This window comes from Erythrolamprus reginae, chromosome 10, assembly GCF_031021105.1.
Source record: "Erythrolamprus reginae isolate rEryReg1 chromosome 10, rEryReg1.hap1, whole genome shotgun sequence".
Taxonomy (NCBI): Eukaryota; Metazoa; Chordata; class Lepidosauria; order Squamata; family Dipsadidae; genus Erythrolamprus; species Erythrolamprus reginae.
In genome coordinates, this window is record NC_091959.1 from 1,650,145 (window position 1) to 1,673,345 (window position 23,201).

General features: G+C 43.8%; 2 protein-coding genes across 3 annotated transcripts in view; both read left to right on the forward strand.

Annotated features, from left to right (window-relative positions):
• The window catches only part of APBA2 (amyloid beta precursor protein binding family A member 2), a 36,146-nt gene extending 14,413 nt beyond the window's left edge, over positions 1–21,733 (forward strand). The window contains exons 4-12 of one of the 2 annotated variants that reach the window (XM_070763576.1): positions 1,107–1,252; positions 3,007–3,042; positions 4,811–4,897; positions 7,775–7,960; positions 11,203–11,382; positions 14,369–14,581; positions 15,816–15,935; positions 20,364–20,504; positions 21,662–21,733. In XM_070763576.1, coding sequence (XP_070619677.1) covers positions 1,107–1,252; positions 3,007–3,042; positions 4,811–4,897; positions 7,775–7,960; positions 11,203–11,382; positions 14,369–14,581; positions 15,816–15,935; positions 20,364–20,504; positions 21,662–21,733 — 1,181 coding nt within the window. The remainder of the gene's footprint in view (positions 1–1,106; positions 1,253–3,006; positions 3,043–4,810; positions 4,898–7,774; positions 7,961–11,202; positions 11,383–14,368; positions 14,582–15,815; positions 15,936–20,363; positions 20,505–21,661) is intronic. The other variant, XM_070763577.1, reaches the window with a different exon arrangement.
• MTMR10 (myotubularin related protein 10) overlaps positions 1–23,201 on the forward strand; it is a 780,230-nt gene that overhangs the window by 136,384 nt on the left and 620,645 nt on the right. The gene's annotated exons all lie outside the window — the stretch shown is intronic.

Consider the following 23,201-nt stretch of genomic DNA (forward strand, 5'->3'; position numbering starts at 1 on the left):
CTTTTCCTTCTGTCCTCCAGACTATACAGATTGAGTCCATGATACGTTTTATGCTTAAGACCTTCCACCATTCTTGTAGCCCGTCTTTGGACCCGTTCAATTTTGTCAATCTCTTTTTGTAGGTGAGGTCTCCAGAACTGAACACAGTATTCCAAATGTGGTCTCACCAGCGCTCTGTATAAGGGGATCACAACCTCCCTCTTCCTGCTTGTTATACCTCTAGCTATGCAGCCAAGCATCCTACTTGCTTTTCCTACTGCCCGACCACACTGCTCACCCATTTTGAGACTGTGAATGTCTATGCATTAATTGCTATTTATTAATTAATGCCTGTTAAGAAAAGAGGGCATACGGTTTGTAGTAATAGCAATAGCACTTAGACTTATATACCACTTCATACTATTTTACAGCCCGCTCTAAGTGGTTTACAGAGTCACCATATTTGCCACCAACAATCTGGGTCCTTGTTTTACCAACCTCAGAAAAAGGGAAGGCTGACCTTTCTCCGAAATATCCAAAATGAATACAATATAATATACAGAGCTAAAGAAAACAAACACACAATTCCACACACTAGATACAAATACTCAATATTAGGTCGCTTGATAGTGATAGACAAAAATATGGTCGACAGATTATGTCTTCTATATAACAAATAAAGATATGCAGGTAGTGAAAGAGAATATTAATTGGTGATAAGCAAATAACTATCTATGTGCATATGTAGAGCACCACTGAAACTGAATACGTTTTATATGTTGTTTAAGTTTATATACTGATCTGTCTGTCCATTTTCTTTCATCTTTCTTTCCTTCCTTCCTTCCTTCTTTCTTTCTTTCTTTCTTTTTCTTTGTATGTTCTGTTTGTTTAAATTGTTTTTCTTTTCTTTTTAGTTTTCTATGTAGAAACGTAATAAAGATTTTTTTTTTTAAATGGAAGGCTGAGTCAACCTTGAGCCGGCCAGGATCGAACTCCTGGTAATGGGCAGAGTTTGCCTGCAGTGCTGCAGTCTAACCACACTGCGCCACCAAGACTCTCTTGTAGCTCATTCGTCTTCGTTGGTTGCTTCTGTTCCAGACATAATGGCCTCTTCTCTGTTTTTTAAGTTCCAGGTCCTTGCGAGCCCGAGGACCTCATTGATGGCATCATCTTCGCCGCCAATTACTTGGGTTCGACCCAGTTGCTCTCTGAACGCAACCCCTCCAAAAATATCCGGATGATGCAAGCCCAGGAAGCAGTGAGTCGCGTCAAGGTAGGATGGGAAGGACCATGACTGGACTTTCGGGACTTAGGAGCACCTAAGTTTCTATATTTATTCTGTGTTCTGCCCCGAGTTTTCAGGGCAGAGCAGCATACAAATATAAATAATAATAATAATAATAATAATAATAATAATAATAATAATATTAATAATTTATTAGATTTGTATGCCGCCCCTCTCCGAGCACTCGGAGCGGCTCACAACAAACAATACATCTACAAATCCAATTTTGAAAACAACTTTAAAAACCTCATATAAAACCACCATACAATCCAGACAAACCATTCATAAATCATAACGGCTAGGGGCATGTCAATCTCCCCATGCCTGGCGACATAGATGTGTTTTCAGGAGTTTGCAAAAGACGAGGAGGGTGGGGGCAGTCCTAATCTCCATGGGGAGTTGATTCCAGAGGGTCGGGGCCACCACAGAGAAGGCTCTTTGCCCTGGGTCCCGCCAGACGACATTGTTTTGACGACGGGACCCGGAGAAGGTCTAATCTCACAGGTGGCTGCCGTATTTAACGTTCTAGCACCAGAGCCACCAAACTTATGGACTTCAACTCCCAGAATTCCCCAGCCATCATGTGGTAGCTAGGGAATTCTGGGATTTGAAGTCCTTAAGTCTTAAAGTTGCTAAGTTTGGACACCCCTGTGCTAAAGAGCCTGCAATTCTGGTTTATCAAAAGCAAGCAAAGATCTTCTATGGAAATAAGATCAGCTGAGGTTTCAGAAGACAACAAACCATCAGTAAGTTTTGCCTCTCTCCGAAATGCTCGCTTCATTCTCAGGACGGTGCCTGCGTGACCCCCTCGCATCCAGGATACCCTTCCACTAAAATTCCCACATGACATTTTTGGGATCCCCAAAAGGAGCGATTTCCAAAATATTTTGCTAACTCCCTGTTCTGTCGAGCTCTCGGGTAGACTCCTCCCAAAAATTCACAGGTACAAATTTCAGACACACAAACGTTTGAAAATTCAAAACAATGTTCTTTATAAGGAAAAGTCACTTAAACCAAGTCCTCTTTTGGTATAGCCAAGAGCACTCGTCTCCAAACAAACTGGTAATTTGTACAAGTCCCTTATCAGTTCTGAGATACTTAGCTTGCAGCTGTGAGGCAATTCACAGTCCTCCTTTTTTCACAAAGTGACACACACTTTGCTCTGGTTTAGTTTCAAAGCGGGGGGAAAATCAGCACACAAAAGGTCAAAGTCAGTAAAGCAGTCACGAAACACAAGGATCAGATAATCCTCCACAATGGCCAAACCCACAGGCTGCTCTTTATAGCAGCCTCACTAATGACCACAGCCCCACCCAACCACAGGTGGCCTCATTTTCTTTGATAATAATCTCTCAGTTGTTGCTGCCTATGCATCGCTCTCCGTATGCGTGGCTGTATCATTAACTCTTGTTCTGATTCCAAGGAGGAGCTAGATAATTGATCTCCTTCTGAGCTGTCTGCCCCACTCTCCTCCTCCCTGCCACTCATGTCTTCTTGGTCAGAGGAGCCTTCATCAGCAGATTCCACCGGGGGCAAAACAGGCCTGCAGCATGTGGATGTCTCCCCCACATCCACAGTCCTTGGGGCAGGAGCTGGGCCAGAGCTAACCACAACAACTCCCTAAATATGTTTCTCCCCCCCCCCCTCTCTTCTCCTCCCCCCTCTCCTTTTTATGCACTTGTCTGTTTCCCTTTGATTTACGTATTATTTATTTATTTTTAATGCTTCTGGTTCTCCCCAAGAGGATGCAAAAGGCAGCTAAAATCAAGAAAAAAGCGGTGTGTAAACTCTTTTTCTTGAATTCGAATGTCTGTTTCACGTTTTGGATTGCTTTGGGCTTTTTTTCATTCCTCCTTTCTTTAATTGTCCTTGTGCATCCTGTTGTGTTGTTCACGAAACCGCAATATGAATCTTTTGTGTTTCTGTCTGTATGAACCTTCCTAAAATATATCTGCCTGGTTGGAAGGAGTGGACGCCAGTTGGTTTCATTGGAGAACTTTCCAATTTCAACCCTAAGTCTTCTCCCTGTGCTACTTGGACATTGGTTTTTCCTTTCCTTTTTAATTTTTCCTTTGTGCTTCAATAAACATAATATATATTTTTTTGGGGCAAAGTTTTATTTCTGTTGATTCCCTTGGTAGCAGAAACGGCTCAGTGGAACAGCCGTGATTTATTCTCATTTCACAATGGTGTCTCTTTAGTCTGCCAGCCTAGCTTTTCTTTTCGTAAGGTCAACGTGCCTTGGTTCTCAAGATTAGGTTGATGGAAGCGTGGGAGAAAGAGAAGCAAGCATGGATTTTTGAGCGAAATAGCTGCTGGGGGGGGGGGAATACAGAATGGAGCTTGATCCTTAATGCTAAACTCCTACTTTTATGCATCACACATCAACGTTGGGTTTTTAATAAAGGCGAAAATAAATCAGAGTAGATCCAGCAAGTCCCATATCTGGCCATTGGTGGTCAAAAGGAGGAAAGCCAGCTAAAATGTGTAATTCTTAAGTTTGGTGATTACTCTAAACCTCTGTGGAATAAAGTCCCTTTCATATAAGTCCCCTCTCGATCTTCAAAGCGTTTTCTGGGTTTCATAGAAACATAGGAGACTGACAGCAGAAAAAGACCTCCTGGTCCATCTAGTCTGCCTTTATACTCTCCGGGTCTTCAAAAGAAGCCCTTTTCTTCTTCTTAGAAACATAGAAGATTGGTGGCAGAAAAAGACCTCCTGGTCCATCTAGTCTGCCCTTAAACTATTCCCTGTATTTTATCTTAGGATGGATCTATGTTTATCCCAGGCAGGTTTAAATTCAGTGACTGTGGATTTACCAACCACGTCTGCTTGAAGTCTACTCCTCTTTCAGTCAAATAATCTTTCCTCACGTTGCTTCTGATCTTTCCCCCAACTATCCTCAGATTGTGACCCCTTGTTCTTGAGTTCACTTTCCTATCAAAAACACTTCCCTCCTGAACCTTATTTAACCCTTTAACGTATTTAAATGTTTCGATCATGTCCCCCCTTTCCCTTCTGTCCTTCAGACTATACAGATAGAGCTCATGATAGCTTTTATGCTTAAGACCTTCCACCATTCTTGTAGCCCGTCTTTGGACCCCTTCAATTTTTGTCAATCTCTTTTTGTAAGTGAGGTCTCCAGAACTGGACACAGTATTATTCCAAATGGGGTCTCGCCAGTGCTCTATACGGTGGGATCACAATCTCCCTCTTCCTGCTTGTGATACCTCTAGCTAGGAAGCCTCATCCGATTAATATAACCATTGCTGCTGGAAAGCATAGCACAGAAGCAAAACGTCCAATTTGGAATCTCTCTTGCCTTGTTTCCCACCTTTGTTAACGGCAGAAGTCCGAAACCCTGGAAAGTTAATTTGTATTGTTGAAGCTTCGCATGTCTGTTTTTGAAAATTAACCATTCCAAATAGTTGTTTTGTGTCACTCGGTGTGCCTGTTGTATGTTCCATCACATCAGAAGTAGCCTGTGGGGAGCCTACTATTGCAAGAACGTCTTTAAGCGAATTTACTACTCTCCGTCTTTTTTAGACTTCTGAGGGGGATGTCCATGCTTTGACAGAAGTGGACCTTTTCATCTCCACCCAGAGGATCAAAGTTCTGAATGCAGACACCCAGGTAAGCAAACAGTCCCATCACTGCAGTATTAATGACAGGGCCACGAAATCATTTTGATGGGTCAAAGTCTATGTCAAGGTTCCAGATAACATCCGAACTAAATCAAATTCCAAGTCAAAGCTCCAATTTATTTCCAGGGCTATTTTGGCACCCACACAGGGAAACCTGAATCTGAGCTTGCCACTCAGTTGAAAGTTCACATCCCTTGTCGCCCCCCCCCCCCCACAAACCTGTTATGTTGCCCACTCAGGTTGTGCCAGCATGGACAGTCCTTTCTACGCTTCCACCCAGGTGTGTGGGCATAGGATGACCTTGAACCACTCGGAAGGATGCTGTTTGGCTGCATCTGTTCCCTCCTGAAATCCTGCTTCCCAAATTTCATAAGAACATAAGAACCTAAGAAGAACCCTGCTGAATCAGGCCAAAGCCCATCGAGTCCAGCATTCTGTGTCCCACAGTGGCCCACCAATTGTCCATGGGGATCTTGAGCAGAAAGAGAAGGCAAGACCCTCCCTTTCCCTTGACCCCCAATGAATGGTACCCAAGGGAATCCTGCCTGCCTCAACCAACATAGAAGCGGCACTTGGACATCCCTTTCAATCATCACCATGGATACACTTGGCATCCATGAATCTGTCTAACCCTGCCTTGAAACTATGAAGGCTGACAGCTGTCACGACCTCTTCTGGAAGTGAATTCCATAAACCAAGGACCCTCTGGGTGAAGAAATATTTCCCTTGATTTGTCCTCACTTTCTTACCTATGAGCTTTAGGGAGGGTCCCCTTGTCCTAGTATTGTGTGATAGAGAAAATGATTTTTCTCTATCCCCCTTTTCCATCCCATGCATGATTTTATACACTTCGATCAAGTCACCCCTTAAACGCCGTCTTTCAAGGCTGAAGAGACCAAGGCGTTGCAACCTGGTTCCATAAGGGAGGGGCTCCATTTCCTTGATCAAGTTTCCATAAACATCAGGTCTTCTGTAGATAATGTGGCAAGCTGTTAATTTATCACCAACCTTTGCTCCGGCAAAAATTCCAGCAAGTGTCCCATTCAGACACTCTAGAAGAGCTAACTCTTTCTCTTCTGCAATCCAGCTGGTTGGACAAGTACGTAGTGGAAAGAGAAGATAGAGGAGACCAATTCCCTGCCCAACTTTAGCTGTGACTTTGCCCAAAGGCAGATGGGCTTTAAGACAGGCGCCTTCTCTCATTTGAGATGAAGGTTGGATCTTCGTCAGAAGAATTCTCCATCCAGTGTGGCCTTGTCTTGAGAATGATGAGAGTTGAAATCAGACGGAGAAAGGCTGCACGGATCTCAGCTTTTGGCCAAAAAGATACATCTACGTTTCTTCCTCAGTCGCAATCCCACAAGTCAAAACAGAGATTTTGAAATCTTTGTTCTTGTCCGAATGCTGCTTCTGAGCCAAATTCAGTTTCCTTTCAGTTTACTAGATCTGCAAAATTATTAAATGCAAGAATGGGCTGCAACGGGCTGGTTTTTTCCCAATCCCCATCATGACTGCAGTCACTGTGTGAGACAGTTGCTAAACAAGGATTTATTTTCCCAGGCCTGGAAAAACGACTTCTCTCTGCAAACATTTCATGCTACTTTCTGGTAGACAAAATTGAACGGGTCCAAAGACGGGCTACAAGAATGGTGGAAGGTCTTAAGCATAAAACGTATCAGGAAAGACTTCATGAACTCCATCTGTCTAGTCTGGAGGACAGAAGGAAAAGGGGGGACATGATCGAAGCATTTAAATATGTGAAAGGGTTAAATAAGGTTCAGGAGGGAAGTGTTTTTAATAGGAAAGTGAACCCAAGAACAAGGGGACACAATCTGAAGTTAGTTGGGGGAAAGATCAAAGGCAACATGAGAAAATATTATTTTACTGAAAGAGTAGTAGATCCTTGGAACAAACTTCCAGCAGACGTGGTTGGTAAATCCACAGTAACTGAATTTAAACATGCCTGGGATAAACATAGAGCCATCCTAAGATAAAATACAGGAAACAGTATAAGGGCAGACTAGATGGACCATGAGGTCTTTTTCTGCCGTCAGTCTTCTATATTTCTATGTTTCTATGTAGTGGGTTTTTCAAGGCAGGCAGCTGTTTTGAGTCATTTTAAAAAAGGCCTGGTTGTGGCTGTCGTGCAGCCCTGGCTTTATTCCTGGCATTGAATCAAAGGACAAACTGTAATGGAGCAAGCCAGCCGATGGAGCAAATGAATTTCATAGTTGCATTTCATTGCTGCATGTAAATAATGAAAGCCACTGTAGACGCAGGCACACCGGTGGCCTGCTTTGTGCCTGATCCACCGTAGCTAAAAGCAAGACCGGAGGTGTTAAAGAGAGCACCGAACAAATTAATTTCCTAGCTGCCGTGGTGAATCAGGAGTCGCTCTCTGCAGACCTCTGTTGACTTTGATGCTTAGAGCAGTCTCCTGGGGCAGAGCGGAAGAACAAAAAGTCAAACAACGCGAGAATATCAATTCTGTCTCTCATTGATCCTGGGCCCTTCTCAGTATGTCCTCAGGAAGAGTTGCAGTCTGGATGCAACTTCTTTCTCATCCAGGTGTGCTGACTGGCAATTCTCCTAGGATGCAAGAGTTGAGTTGTTTACCCAAGCAGTGAAGTCACATTCAATGATTTAAAGAAGAATATCTATCTATCTATCTATCTATCTATCTATCTATCTATCTATCTATCTATCTATCTATCTATCTATCTATCTATCTATCTCTATTGATGGGCTTTGGCTCCATTCAGCATGGCTCTTGTTATGTTCTTAATTTATATTAACTGGGAATGGAAGCAACCTTTCTCAAGTGACAGGAGACGTGCTGCTTGCTTTCTTTGTGCCCTTCTTCTAGGAAACCATGATGGACCATGCGCTGCGCACCATCTCTTACATCGCCGACATCGGCAACATCGTGGTCCTGATGGCCCGCCGCCGAATGCCTCGGTCAGCATCCCAGGACTGCATTGAGACGACCCCCGGCCTTCAAGAAGGGAAGAAACAGTACAAGATGATCTGCCATGTCTTTGAATCCGAGGATGTGAGTGAACATCGCCTGTGCTCTCTAGGGTTGACTTGATTCAGATGAACAGAGTTGGAAGGGACCTTGCAGGTCATCTAGTCCAATCCCCTGCCCTACATCTGCCTCTGCCTAGGATTGAACTCACAACCTCCTGATAATGAGGCACCTCTGGGCCACAGCAGCTGAGATAACTTGACCCTTAGTGGTTCTCCAAGGGAGATGTTACTTGCACACCTCCTACATGATCTTCTAAATTCAAGACTTGTGTGTGTGTGTGTGTGTGTGTGTGTCTTCACATAAAGAAGGTGTTCCACCAACTGAGTAATTCTTTTACACCTTCACGCAGACCTCTCTTTGCTGCAGCTCCTCAGTCAACTGTATTTTATGGTGGAGAAGGAGGGTTGCAGAACAGATGAAATATTAAAAAGGCAAACCATACGATTGCAGAACAGGAGTCTGAATTTTAAAAGTTATGGTTTGGTTCCAGAATAGTGACTAGAAGGATGAATAATGTTAAATGGCTCCAGTGAGCATTTAATTTTGGTTCTACTTACAGGTGCTTTTAAAATTAGAAGTCCATGTCATAGTCCACAGCAGAGACTTAGACTGTCTCTGCTCTAGTGACATCTAGTGGCCAAGAGTTGATTATTTTTCATAGCTTAAATTACCACGGCAGAAATTCCACACAAGATACCATGGTATACAAATCTAATAAATAATAATAATAATAATAATAATAATAATAATAATAATAATAATAATAATAATAATAATAATTATTATTATTATTATTATTATTATTATTATTATTATTATTATTATGTCAGTACAACACAGCAAACGAGATCACTGCTGGATTCCGTATTTCATCACCAGTCGGGCGCTTCCCAAGCACCTAGGACTGCGTGATGTAGCGGCGAATTATGTTTGCCGATCCCAGTAAAGGGGCCTTTTGCAATTGACAGATTGAGATTTTGTCAATTCCGATGTCTGCTGAGATCCTTTGGCCCTGCGCCCAGCGTGCCAAGGACCACTGGGACCACTTTCACGGGCTTATGCCAGAGTCGTTGCAGCTCGATTTTTAGATCTTCGTATTTCTCTAGCTGCTTCTCCTCAATTCTGCTGTCCCCTGGGATTGCGATGTCGATGATCCATACTTTCTTTTTCTCCACAATCACAATGTCTGGTGTGTTATGCTTCAGAATTCGGTCAGTCTGAAGTTGGAAGTCCCACAGTAGTTTTGCTTGCTCATTTTCGACCACTTTTTCAGGCTTATGATCCCACCAGTTCTTTGCCACTGGTAAATGGTAGTTCCGGCACAAGTTCCAGTGGATCATCTGTGCCACAGCATCATGTCTGTGCTTGTAGTCAGTCTGTGCGATCTTTTTGCAGCAGCTGAGTATGTGATCGATTGTTTCATCTGTTTACATAGTCTGCACTTTATTATTATTATTATTATTATTATTATTATTATTATTATTATTATCATTATTATTGTGAACAATTAGGACCACACTTTGCAAAATATCCATGTCATAACCTTTGCTAAGGCAGAGTTGAACCCAACTGTTGAAAACCATGAATTGTCCTTCTCTTCTATTTCTAAGAAAGTCAAAACATTCCAATAGTACAACTAGAACAATGTTTGTTTTTTTCCAATTCCCTAGCCATCTTGAAAAACATTGACCCAGAACATGGAATTTTAAAAATTTTGAATAAAGGGAAAGGAATATAAGATGCACCTGAATTCCCAGCCTCTTTTAGGGAGGAGAAAGGTGTGTCTTATACTCCGAAAAACACATTAGTTCATTTTTCCCCCCCTACAAGTCTCGATCTAAACAGGTTCCACTTCTACAGTGGTAGCTGGGGCAAAACAACAGCATTGTGCATGGGGATCCCACCAGTTTCAAGAATAGGATGGGTCAATCTCTACAGTTGGCCCACAAGTGCCCAGGTTCGCCTGGTGCACCAATTGCAGCCCTATTTGGACCGGGACTCACTGCTCACAGTCACTCATGCCCTCATCACCTCGAGGTTCGACTACTGTAACGCTCTCTACATGGGGCGACCTTTGAAGAGTGTTCGGAAACTTCAGATCGTGCAGAATGCAGCTACGAGAGCAGTCATGGGCTTCCCCAGGTATGCCCATTTTACACCAACACTCCGCAGTCTGCATTGGTTGCCGATCAGTTTCCGGTCACAATTCAAAGTGTTGGTGATGACCTATAAAGCCCTTCATGGCACCGGACCAGAATATCTACGGGACCGCCTTCTGCTGCACGAATCCCAGCGACCTATTAGGTCCCACAGAGTGGGCCTTCTCCGGGTCCCATCAACTAAACAATGTCGGTTGGCGGGCCCCAGGGGAAGAGCCTTCTCTGTGGTGGCCCCGACTCTCTGGAACCAGCTCCCCCCAGAGATTAGAACTGCCCCTACCCTCCTTGCCTTTCGTAAACTCCTCAAAACCCACCTTTGTCATCAGGCATGGGGGAACTGAGATATCTCCCCCGGGCCTATATAATTTATGTATGGTACGTTTGTAAGTATGTCTGCTTAAAAATGGTTTTTTTTTTCACTATTTTAAATTTTAAATTGTAAATTATTAGATTTGTCATGAACTGTTTTATTGTGTTGTGAGCCGCCCCGAGTCTACGGAGAGGGGCAGCATACAAATCTAATTAATAAGTAAGTAAGTATGTAAGTAAGTAAGTAAGTAAGTAAGTAAGTAAGTAAGTAAGTAAGTTTCAAGTTTCAAGTTTTATTGGATTTATATGCCGCCCCTCTCCGAAAACTCGGGGCGGCTAACAACAATCATAAACAATGTACAGTAAAATCCAATACTAAAAGCAAATTAAAACCCCTTAATATATAAAAACCAAACATACATACAAGCATACCATATACTGTATACAGTTGTAATGGCCTACGGGGAGAAAAAGTCTCAATTCCCCCATGCCTGGCGGCAGAGGTGGGTTTTAAGTAGCTTACGAAAGGCAAGGAGGGTGGGGGCAATTCTGATCTCTGGGGGGAGTTGGTTCCAGAGGGCCGGGGCCGCCACAGAGAAGGCTCTTCCCCTGGGTCCCGCCAAGTGGCATTGTTTAGTTGACGGGACCCGGAGAAGACCCACTCTGTGGGACCTAACTGGCCACTGGGATTTGTGCGGCAGAAGGCGGTCCCTGAGGTAATCTGAAGTAAGTAAGTAAGTATGTTGTTCCTTTCCAAAGCTGATGGTTTCTTTCCCTCTTCCCCTTCGCTTGAAGGCCCAGCTGATTGCCCAATCGATCGGACAAGCCTTCAGCGTGGCCTATCAGGAATTTCTCCGGGCCAACGGCATCAACCCCGAAGATCTAAGTCAGAAAGAATACAGCGACATCATCAACACCCAGGAAATGTATAATGATGACTTGATTCACTTCTCCAACTCGGAGAACTGCAAAGAGGTGATGGCTTCCCCCCCCCCTGAACTGGGTTATTTTGGGGGGTTGGTGGTGGGGAACCTTTTAGCATTGGAAGCTCCTTCGACCTTCCCTTGCTCATAACTGCTGAGAACTCAGAAGGAGTTTTAAGAGGTCGTTTGCAAATCTGCTTTTAAGCCTCCAGGATAGAAGAGTGAAATTAGGTTTACTGAGATGTTGACCAGGGCTACCACATCTGAGAATAGAATAGAATAGAACAGAACAGAACAGACAATAGAATAGAACAGAACAAAACAAAACAGAACAGAACAGACAATAGAATAGAATAGAAAAGAATAGGAATAGAATAGAACAGAACAGAACAGACAATATAATAGAATAGAAAAGAATAGGAATAGACTAGACTAGACTAGAATATAGAGTAGAATAGAATAGAATAGAATTCTTTATTGGCCAAGTGTGATTGGACACACAAGGAATTTGTCTTTGGTGCAGATGCTCTCAGTGGACATAAGAGAAAAATATACATTTGTCAAGAATCATGAGGTGCAACACTTAATGATTGTCATAGGAGTCAGATAAGCAATGAAGAAGCAAACAATATTAATAAAAGTCTTAAGAATACAAGCAATAAGTTACAACCACACAGTCATAAGTGGGAGGAGACGGATGATAGGGACGATGAGAAGAAACTAGTAGTAATAGTAGTGCAGACTTAGTAAATAGTTTGACAGTGTGGAGGGAATTATTTGTTTAGCAGAGTGATGGCATTTGGGAAAAAACTGTTATTGTGTCTAGTTGTCTTGCTGTGCGGTGCTCTGTAGCGACGTTTTGAGGGTAGGAGTTGAAACAATTTATGTCCAGGATGCAAGGGGTCAGTCAATATTTGCATAGCCCTCTTTTTGACTCGTGCAGTCCACAGGTCTTCAATGGAAGGCAGGTTGGCATCAATTGGTTTTTCTGCAGTTCTGATTCTCCTCTGAAGTCTGTGTCGGTCTTGTTGGTTCTTGTTGAGTGGCATAAATCCAAAGTATCCTCTAGAAAAAAGCAACACTTTTCCTGTATCTCTTTCTTTCATTCTTGTGCAACACTCAGAGTCATTTTTTTGTGAGGTGGGTCGCCATATAGTTATAGATGGATGGATGCATGGATGGATGGATTGATCGATGGGTCAATGGATTGACGGATGGATGAACAGGTTTTCTGTTGTTGATTTTGGACAACAAAAGGGCGAATTATTTACCTGTTTTAAGAAGCCTTGGAGGACCACAGGGTGTCTAATATTTGGAAAGTCATTTTAGAGGAGAAAAACCCTACTGGAACGAGCTGCATAAGTATAACCACGAGGCAAGTCAGCGCTATAACCCCAACAGCTCGGGCTGTGTGTAAGCAATATGCTTGGACATTGAAAAGCAGCCAAAGGAATGGGAAGCGAAGCCAAAATATACAAGTCAGGTGGAAATTGGATTTTAAATCAATACCGGGGGAAGGGTAAATAAATTGTAATCTACTCAGATACAGGACGAGGAGGAGAGCACGCATGCTCCGTGGTTCGTGTTTTTGACCGTGGTTTGCATTGCTGGAGAAGGTCAATAATAAACGAGGTTTTTCTTGAAGGAGTCACGATGTGAAGTGGGAAGGAGGATGAAGTGGGGGGGGGGAATGTTGGCCAAACAGAGGCAGGATGGAAGTCACCTTCCTTAATGTGACATTTTTCTGGTTCCTGTTGTGAGGGGTCCACCTCCAGCTCAGCTGCTCATGGATTTTGAGGACCAGGAGAAAGAGGAATATTTATTTATTTTTTATTTTATTTATTCATTTGTCCAATACACAAATACATAGGAAGAAAATAGACATGAAGTAATATATATAAGGGTAAAGTGAACTTAGAGGAGAGGATATATGAAAGAAAGAGAATATATACGATAAGTGAAAGAAAGGAAAGACAATTGGACAGAGGACGAAAGGCACACCAGTGCACTTATGTACGCCCCTTACTGGCCTCTTAGGAACCTGGAGAGGTCAATCATCGAGAGTCTAAGGGAGAAATGTTGGGGGTTAGGGGTTGACACAATTGAGTCCGGCAATGAGTTCCAGCGCTTCGATAACTCGATTGTTGAAATCATATTTTTTACAGTCAAGTTTGGAGCGGTTTGCATTAAGTTTGAATCTGTTGCATGCTCTTGTGTTGTTGCGGTTGAAGCTGAAGTAGTCATTGACCAGTAGGAATACTGGTGTCGCAGTCCAGTGTTCTTGCCATCTGAGTCTGAGAGTGAGAGTGAAGGGGAATTGGAGACTGGGGAACAACCAGAGACTGTAGAACACCCCTCCCATAGTTAGGGCATTGCCTGAGTCAGAGGACGATGGGGACTTTGAGGACCTTCTCTTAGATGCGAGGGTCAGAAGGATGAGAGCCAGGCATGAAGATCTCTCTAGAAGGGGTTCTAGACATTGATTAGGTCTATGGGACTATATAGGACAGGCTGATGGGAGAAGAGGCCTGGCAAGCAACGTTCATCTTGAAGACGGAGCTTCGAGAGACTGCGCCTGAATTCCTGGATCTCTGTTCCTGTTTTTACAGAAGATAGTTTATCAATACTCATTCCAAACAGTGAGTGAAGTGAGAAAAAACAGACACAACTAATTAGTGAACATGCCTTTAGCCGGCATGTTTCTCGGAGGTTTATCTATGCTCCATACCCAGACACTCCATCAGCTTGAAAATACTTTAGACTTGAATTATTTCTTGCAAGACTTTGTAAAATAATAATCCTTTGCTTTGATGTAATCTTTCCAGTGGGTGTGGGGGGGGGTTGCTTTCTAATAATAATTGATCCGTCAGACAGAACAGTTCCTAGTCTTGGTAGATTCCCAACAACCATGTCTTCTTCTCAAGAAAATAGCAGTCAACCTCGATTGAGCCTGGACTAACATGCCTGGACCAGAAACCACCTCCTGTTTCTGCAGATGTTCTACAAGCATTCATTCTCTCTGCTCTTCTGTCTTCCAGCTGCAGATCGCCAAACACAAGGGGGAGATCCTCGGTGTGGTGGTTGTGGAGTCTGGCTGGGGGTCCATTTTGCCCACGGTCATCCTGGCTAACATGATGAACGGAGGGCCAGCTGCCCGTTCAGGAAAGCTCAGCATCGGAGACCAGATTATGTCCATTAATGGGACCAGTTTGGTTGGCCTTCCCTTAGCAACCTGCCAAGGAATCATTAAGGTACCCATCTGTCCTTGTGTTGGGTCAGCTGGTCAGCTTGGAGGATGGAATGACTCTCGTTGGCTTCCTACATTAATTCCGCCTATTGCCGTATTGACATATCGGCTAGGTTCTGACACTGTCTCAACCTTTTCACCAAATTTGCAATGTAGTAGAAAGTAATGCACCACATTTTTCCCTTCAACGATTATTTATTGAACACAATGAAACTTACACATGAGAAAAAAATGATGTTTCTTCTACACTCCCGATTTTTCCATGTAATCTCCATCCCGTTCTGTGGCCTTCCTCCAGCGAGACACAAGGGCGTCTATGCCCTGTTGGTACCACTCCTTGTTCTGCTCATGAGGCCATTTCTGCCCTGCAATGGCCTCCCCCTCTGTGTCCAGCGACTAACCGTACTTCTGTTGACTGCGGATTCTTCATAAACTCTACACAAACGTTTGTGAATGTTCCCACAGTTTTTTATTCCGCAATGAGAAATTCAATGACGACAGACTGCTTGTAATGTTCATCGCTTACAGACGCCATTTCGACACATGGCTGCAGCTATGCTATCTGTCTGAAAAAACACAAAATTTACACACACACTCCTGACAATTCAAATAATGTCTACCTAGAGTTTTGTATTCATACCATAGGCTGAGTAAAAAAAATGTGGTGCACTACTTTCTGGGCGACCCTCGTACATTAATTCCTCCTATTGCCGTATTGCCATATTGACTAGGTTCTGATATCTGTCTCAACTGTTGGCCAAATTTGCAATGTATGTTGAGCCACAAACTGCCCAGGTGAGTTCTGACCACATGTTGCGGATCCCTAACCATCATTTAAAGTAGGTCTGTTGTGACATTTTGCAAAGGATGCATATTACATCTGTTGCCTCCTTTGGTGGGGTGATGACATGATTTCCCCCCCAACCTCCTTGTGACCCATTCGAGACGTCCATCTTGTCTAACTTGCTTTGCTTGGTGAGATCATTACTGGTGAGCCTTGGTGGCGCAGTGGTTAGAGTGCAGTACTGCAAGCTGCTTCTGCAGTTCACCAGTTCGAATCTCACTAGGCTGAAGGTTGACGCAGCCTCCCATCCTTCCGGGGGGGGGTCAAATGAGGACCCAGATTGTTGGGGGCAAGAGGCTGACTCTCTTTAAATTAGAGAGGGCTGTAAAGCATTGTAAAGTGGTATATAAGTCTAAGTGGTTTTGCTACTATTAACTTTGAGTGTCTTCTGCAGGGTCTTAAGAATCAGACGCAAGTGAAATTGAACATTGTCAGTTGTCCTCCGGTCACCACTGTCCTAATCAAGCGCCCAGATCTGAAATACCAGCTGGGCTTCAGTGTCCAGAATGGAATTGTGAGTCTCTTTGTTCTTTCCATCCTGGGTATGAAAAGTGGGGCTGGGATGGAAGAGGGCAACCCAATACTTGGGTGTCTTTGTCTTGTCATTGTCAAGGTTTCATGTAACATCCGAACTAAATCAAAGTCCGAGTCCAAGTTCTCCTCAAAGTTCCAATTTATTGCCGGAGCCATTCTGGCACCTACAGCCGCCCCAAGTCTTCAGAGAGGGGCGGCATACAAATCTAATAAATTATCATTATTTATTATTATTGGGAAACCTGAATCGGAGTTTCCCACCCAGTTGAAAGTTCACGTCCCTTGTTCCCCCCACCCCCAAACGTGTCACGTTGTTCACTCAGATTGTGCCAGCGTGGCCAGTCCTCCTTCCGCTTCCGCCCAGGTGGGTGGCCATAGGATGACCTTGAACTTCTCAAAAGGATGCTTTGTGACTGCATCTGCTCCCTCCTGAAACCACCCCCTCCCCTCCAACATCAGGCCTTCTACAGATAGTGTGGCAAGCTGTTGATTTTCACCAACTTCTGCACCGCCTTGACAGTCGTGTGGACAAACCATGGTTGTCTGCCACAGAAACTAGGTGTCCTCACAAACGTTGGTGCCTTCACCTGACTTGCAGTGAGCATCCAAATTATATAGAGAGCAGGAATAGCCTCCTCCACTTTCTTTTCAGGGGAACATTTGGGTTCTGGTGATGTTTTAGTCCGCAACAGGTCAGAATTCAGAATAATCCACCTTTGACTTATAATTCTGATCTGATCAGAGACAACCAGATGGGGATTCCAAGTTTGGCCATCGTATTTGTAATGTTCACCCACACGAGAGGGAGAATAAAGCATGTGGGAGCATCAAAGAAGGTCCAGAATGGTCCATGGCCAACTATCACGACACCAAAATGATTTCATAGCTGAGTTCATGTCATCGTGCCATGGCCACAATTAATGTCCTGATGTCTTCTGTTGAGATCATGTACATCTCTCTCTCTCTCTCTCTCTCTCTCTCTCTCTAATCTGTCTGTCTGTCTACCTACCTACCTACCCACCCTTCTCGAGGTGAGTCAGGGTGGCATTGTGGCATCGGTCATCACACATATTTCTCTCCCCCACCCCCACCCCCTGGTACAGGTAACCTTGGGAGGTTCTTTAAGCTCTTCATCACATCTAGGGTATCTGGTTGGTTCCTGAGAAAAGTGTCCGGAAAGGACACTATCTACAATTTGAAGAAACCTGGGGAAATGGCAAAGCCCTCTTGTCTATGGGGACATGGAGGCTGATATTTCATTCTTCAGGACAGGATGTTGGGGTTCCTGGCTCCTTCTCCTTTAAAAGAAAATGCTTCCAATCCAGATGTTTGTGCCAGAAGTCTTATGCAGCTTTGGCCACCCGTTATAGAATCACCAGATGGCTTCGGAATTGTTTTTATCATCCGCTACAGCTCTTTTTAATTGTCGCTTAGTACCATCTAGTGGCTGTAACATATATTCACGATTAAGGCAAAATTGGCGGCGTCTCCTGGTGCAGAAATCTAAGCCATCATTTGCTCTTCGTGGCTGTTACTTCTACACAGCAACCTCAAATCGATGCCTTGCAAATAAGGTGGGATTTCTACAGGATTCCAGGTGCTGAGAAATACCCCAGAGGGGGCTATAAGGACCAAGCCGCTTGGGGATTTTTCCATAGGAAATTTTGCTCATAAATAAACAAAATGTTTTTTTAAAAAATCAGATATCCATTAATATAAAGTAAGAAAGAAAAAAGAAAGAAGAAGAAGCAAAAGAAATTGCTAATATAATGTAAAAATCAAGCTTTTGATCATGTGTTTTCTGTGGGTCCATCTGTCTATGGTAATCTGAATTCTTAGTGCTCTTAATCACCCATTATTTAATCTCCTCCTCCTCCTCTTCTTCTTCCCCTTCCCCTCCTCCTCCTTCTCTTTCCTCTTCTTCCTCTTCCTCTACTCCTCGCTCCTCCTCCTCCCCTTCTTCTTCTTCCTCTTCCTCCTCTTCTTCCTCTTCCTCCTCCTCCTCCTCTTCTTCTTCCTCTTCTTCTTCTTCCTCTTCTTCTCCTCCTCCTCCTTCTTCCTCTTTCTCTTCTTCCTCTTCCTCCTCCTCCTCTTCTTCTTCCTCCTCTTCTTCTTCTTCCCCTTCTTTTTCTCCTTCTCCTCCTCCTCCTTCCTCTTCCTCCTAATATCTCCTCTTCACATGGCAAGAAAGCATCAGACCCGCTTTCTCCAGGAACCTGCTTCAAACCTTCCAGCCTATTTGCTGCACCGTATCACCTTCCTAACAGGCTTTTTCAAGAGAGAGCTTCTCAGAGTCAGCATGTATCCAAGAACCGGAATTAAAGGCCCTTTGTATGCGCGTTGAGTGCGCGCAGGGACCTATTCCCATAGCAACCATTTCTACGCTCTTCTACAGCTGGCACTCACAGGAAGTGTGGCGTTTCCTTTGGGGAAAGCACACACTTCAAAGCTCGGGGAGGGTCCCGAGGCTTTCGGAGGATTCCCTGACAATTGTGTAGTGGTAGTGATTCCTGACAGTCTCAAAATGGGTGAGCAGTGTGGTCGGGCAGTAGGAAAAGCAAGTAGGATGCTTGGCTGCATAGCTAGAGGTATAACAAGCAGGAAGAGGGAGATTGTGATCCCCTTATATAGAGCGCTGGTGAGACCCCATTTGGAATAATACTGTGTTCAGTTCTGGAGACCTCACCTACAAAAAGATATTGACAAAATTGAACGGGTCCGGAGACTGGCTACAAGAGTGGTGGAAGGTCTTAAGCATAAAATGTATCAGGAAAGACTTAATGAACTCAATCTGTATAGTCTGGAGGACAGAAGGGAAAGGGGGGACATGATCGAAACATTTAAATATGTTAAAGGGTTAAATAAGGTTCAGGAGGGAAGTATTTTTAATAGGAAAGTGAACACAAGAACAAGGGGACACAATCTGAAGTTAGTTGGGGGAAAGTTCAAAAGCAACGTGAGAAAATATTATTTCACTGAAAGAGTAGTAGATCCTTGAAACAAACTTCCAGCAGACATGGTTGGTAAATCCACAGTCGCCGAATCTAAACACGCCTGGGATAAACATAGATCCATTGTAAGATGAAATACAGGAAATAGCGTAAGGGCAGACTAGATGGACCATGAGGTCTTTTTCTGCCGTCAGTCCTCTATGTTTCTATTGTTCTCCTTTACTGCACAAACCGGTTGGTTAGAATTTGTGTTCAATTAGGAGAGAGAGGAACTGGGGGGCTGAGACCTGGGAGATCCTTTCTTGGTCAATCCAGACCTCCAGATTGTGCTAAGGGGGCATCTCCAGAGTTTGTGGAGGCCTTGGTGGACATCTCATGACCCAACTAGAGAACATGATCAGTGCTCCATTTCATGGCTTCAATTGCAAATGTTTAAATCTAAGATCAACTCTGCTGCTGCTTCAACAACTTCCTTCCCTATTGATGTTGGGTTGGCATTGCCCACTGAGATCATCATAGCTTCCTATGTCCGGATATACAGAGCCACGCAGTAGGACTTAACGAGATACCAGAACTTATAATGTGGCAATTTAGGAACCAGTGCAAAGAAATAACGATGCCATTTTTGTAGCAAACAGTAGTAAACAGTTTTACTCTTCAGTGAAATCAAAATATACTGCTCAAAAAAATAAAGGGAACCCTCCAAGAATCCATCCTAGATCTGAATGAATGAAATATTCCTATCGAATCCTTTGTTCTGTACAAAGTTGAATGTGCACAACAGCCGGAGAAATTGATTGTCAATCAGTGTTGCTTCCTAAGGGGACAGCTTGATTTCACAGAAGTTGGATTTACTTGGAGTTATATTGTGTTGTTTAAGTGTTCCCTTTATTTTTTTGAGCAGTGCATCTTCTGTCTTAGTCTTCCATTGACAGGAATAAACTTTGCTTTAACTACATGCAGTAAAGCTTATTTACACGTAGTTACTAAACCAATCCAAGTTTCTCGGTATCAACACTAAAGCTCTAACTCAATAATTAACTCAAGCTCAAAATGCTCCATCCAGCCAACATAAACAGCCAACAATCATTGTAAAGTTGCTTTGCATTTTATAATGCTCTGGCCCAATCAGGTTGCGGTTTACACCCTATGACTCAGCATTCATCACTGCTTGAAATGCTTCTTTTACCTTATATGGTAACATAATGGAATATCACCTCGGATTGAAGTAATCCTTGACATCCTAATGTTGAGTAACTTTTTCCCCCTCTTTGTCCACTTTTCGAAAGCAAGGGGTGAAGTTGGTAGATGATAGAAGACTGAATCCATCAACCAAAGGGAAATATGCCTAATTTCTGTAGTGTGGTAGCTAAGAAGACCTTCCTATTATTTCTCATCCTTCTGGCCAAACTGCCCTGTTTCCATTACATTGGACGTCTCTCCTTTTCTCCATCCAGATCTGCAGCTTGATGCGAGGTGGGATTGCAGAGAGAGGAGGGGTCCGGGTAGGGCATCGCATTATCGAGATCAACGGTCAAAGCGTCGTTGCTACGGCTCATGAGAAGATTGTCCAAGCCTTGTCCAACTCCGTAGGAGAGGTGAGTCTTCCCAGCGTGTGTTTCTTAAAAGCAGTGATAGCAGTGAGGGGTTCCTATGGGTACGGTCAGGTACGCAGTGCCCGTAGCAAAATTTTGATTTTTTTTCAATTTTTCCCTTCTGGGCCCTGGGTAAGTTTTTCCTATCGCAGGAAATGAGGTTGAATGTATATAATTTTAGAAGAGCTGTGACATATTTGGGCTGTTTCCGCTTTACGTATGGCTTATTATTATTATTATTATTATTATTATTATTATTATTATTATTATTATTATTTATTGGATTTGTATGCCGCCCCTCTCCGCAGACTCGGGGCGGCTAACAACTGCAGTAAAACAGTATATAACATTGTATGAGATGTATGATTGTTTTTTATATTCAGGGTTTTAAATTGTTTTTAACTATTGGATTTGTACTGTTTTGTTGTTGTGAGCCGCTCCAAGTCTCCGGAGAGGGGCGGCATACAAATCTAATTAATAATAATAATAATAATAATAATAATAATAATAATAATAATTACCAGTGGCAAAGAACTGGTGGGATCATAAGCCCGAAAAAGTGGTCGGAAATGAGCAAGCAAAACTTCTGTGGGACTTCCGACTTCAGACTGACCGAATTCTGAAGCATAACACACCAGACATCCTGATTGTGGAGAAAAAGAAAGTGTGGATCATCGACATCGCAATCCCAGGGGACAGCAGAATTGAGGAGAAGCAGCTAGAGAAATTAGTGAAATACGAAGATCTAAAAATCGAGCTGCAACGACTCTGGCATAAGCCCGTGAAAGTGGTCCCAGTGGTCCTTGGCATGCTGGGCGCAGGGCCAAAGGATCTCAGCGGACATTTGAAAACCATTGGAATTGACAAAATCTCCATCTGTCAATTGCAAAAGGCCGCTTTATTCAGATCGGCAAACATAATTCGCCACTACATCACGCAGTCCGAGGTGCTTGGGAAGCGCCCGACTGGTGATGAAATACGAAATCCAGCATAGTGATCTCGGTTGCTGTGTTGTACTGACATAATAATGATGATGATGATGATGATGATGATGATGATGATGATGATGATAATAATAATAATAATAATAATAATAATAATAATAATAATAATAATATAATATTTCAATGTTTCATCGTCCCCAATTCTCTTCCAAACAGATTCACATGAAGACAATGCCTGCTGCTATGTTTCGGCTGCTGACCGGTCAAGAAACTCCACTCTACATCTGAAAAGGAAGCTCGGCTGCTCCTCCAGCAAACCGTATCCTGCTGCCTAAGCTTAAACTTCCAAGAAATGTTGTATTTTGTAGGAAACGGGCAGAGTTTGAACCCAATACTGGACATGCTGGACCCTCAACGGATCCAGTTCCTTGGCCTTTGATTTTTTCTGTTGCGTTTGTTTCTTAGTTGACCTCTCTCTCTCTCCTTTGAAACTCTTTGCCAAAAAGATGATGACATCCTTGTTATGGCCAATAACCGCCGGCATCGTCTTTCCAGCCTCATGATCTGCAATCGCCATCTTCATGACTCAGGATGAAGGCCACCAACGATCCAAGTCCCCACGGTTGTTTGAACCTTCCAGCTGAAGAGAGAGACAAATTATTATGCACTTCAAATAGAGTGGTACCTCTACTTACGCACTTAATTCGTTCCGTGACCAGGTACTTAAGTAGAAAAGTTTTTAAGAAGAAGCCATTTTTCCCATAGGAATCAATGTAAAAGCAAATAAGGCGTGTGATTGGGGAAACCACAGTGAAGGTGGAGGCCCTGTTTCCTCCCAGGAGATTCCTAGCAGGGCCCCACGGAGGCTTCTCCCTGCCTTTTCCGGCCCTGTTTCCTCCCAGGAGATTCTTAGAGAGGCTCCACAGAGGGTTCTTCCCACCTTTTCTGGCCCTGTTTCCTCCCAGGAGATTCTTAGAGAGGCCCCACGGAGGGTTCTCCCCACCTTTTCCGCCCCTGTTTCCTCCCAGGAGATTCTTAGAGAGGCCCCCACGGAGGGTTCTCCCCACCTTTTCTGGCCCTGTTTCCTCCCAGGAGATTCCTAAAGAGGCCTCATGGAGGCTTCTCCCCAACTTTTCCGGCCCTGTTTCCTCCCAGGAGACTCATAGGGAGGCCCCAGGGAGGCGTCTCCCCACCTTTTCTGGCCCTTTTTCCTCCCAGGAGATTCCTAGAGAGGCCCCATGGAGGCTTCTCCCTGCCTTTTTCGGTTACAGTTTTGGAGGCTCGGGTTTGTAAGTGGGAAACGGTTCTTGAGAAGAGGCAAAAAAAATCTTGACCACCCGATTCTTATCTAGAAAAGTTCGTAAGTAGAGGCACTTTGTAGGTAGAGGTACCACTGTAGTTTACTCTAAGGGGATCCCAGCATGTCCATAGTCCTCTGTCCGTCTCTGCCATCTTCAGCCACGAGGCCCGTGTGGACGAGTCCATGGAAACCAGGACCTTTCCACGTGGGGGAGGCTTCCGCTGGACTGCGCCTTCCCAACACCGCGGACGCCAGGGAGGGTGTGTTGTTGCAATGACTGAGAATGGGTGGCGTTTTAAAGGGGGCGCTAGAGGGGGCGTTTGGGGTGGGTGGGGTGGGAGCCTGTCCGTTGCTATCAAATGAGGAAAAAAACAATACCCTGCTGTTGTCATTGGTATCCTTATTGTCACGTGACTTTTGATGAGACGTGGTTTGTATGTGGAGTAGAAAGATTTC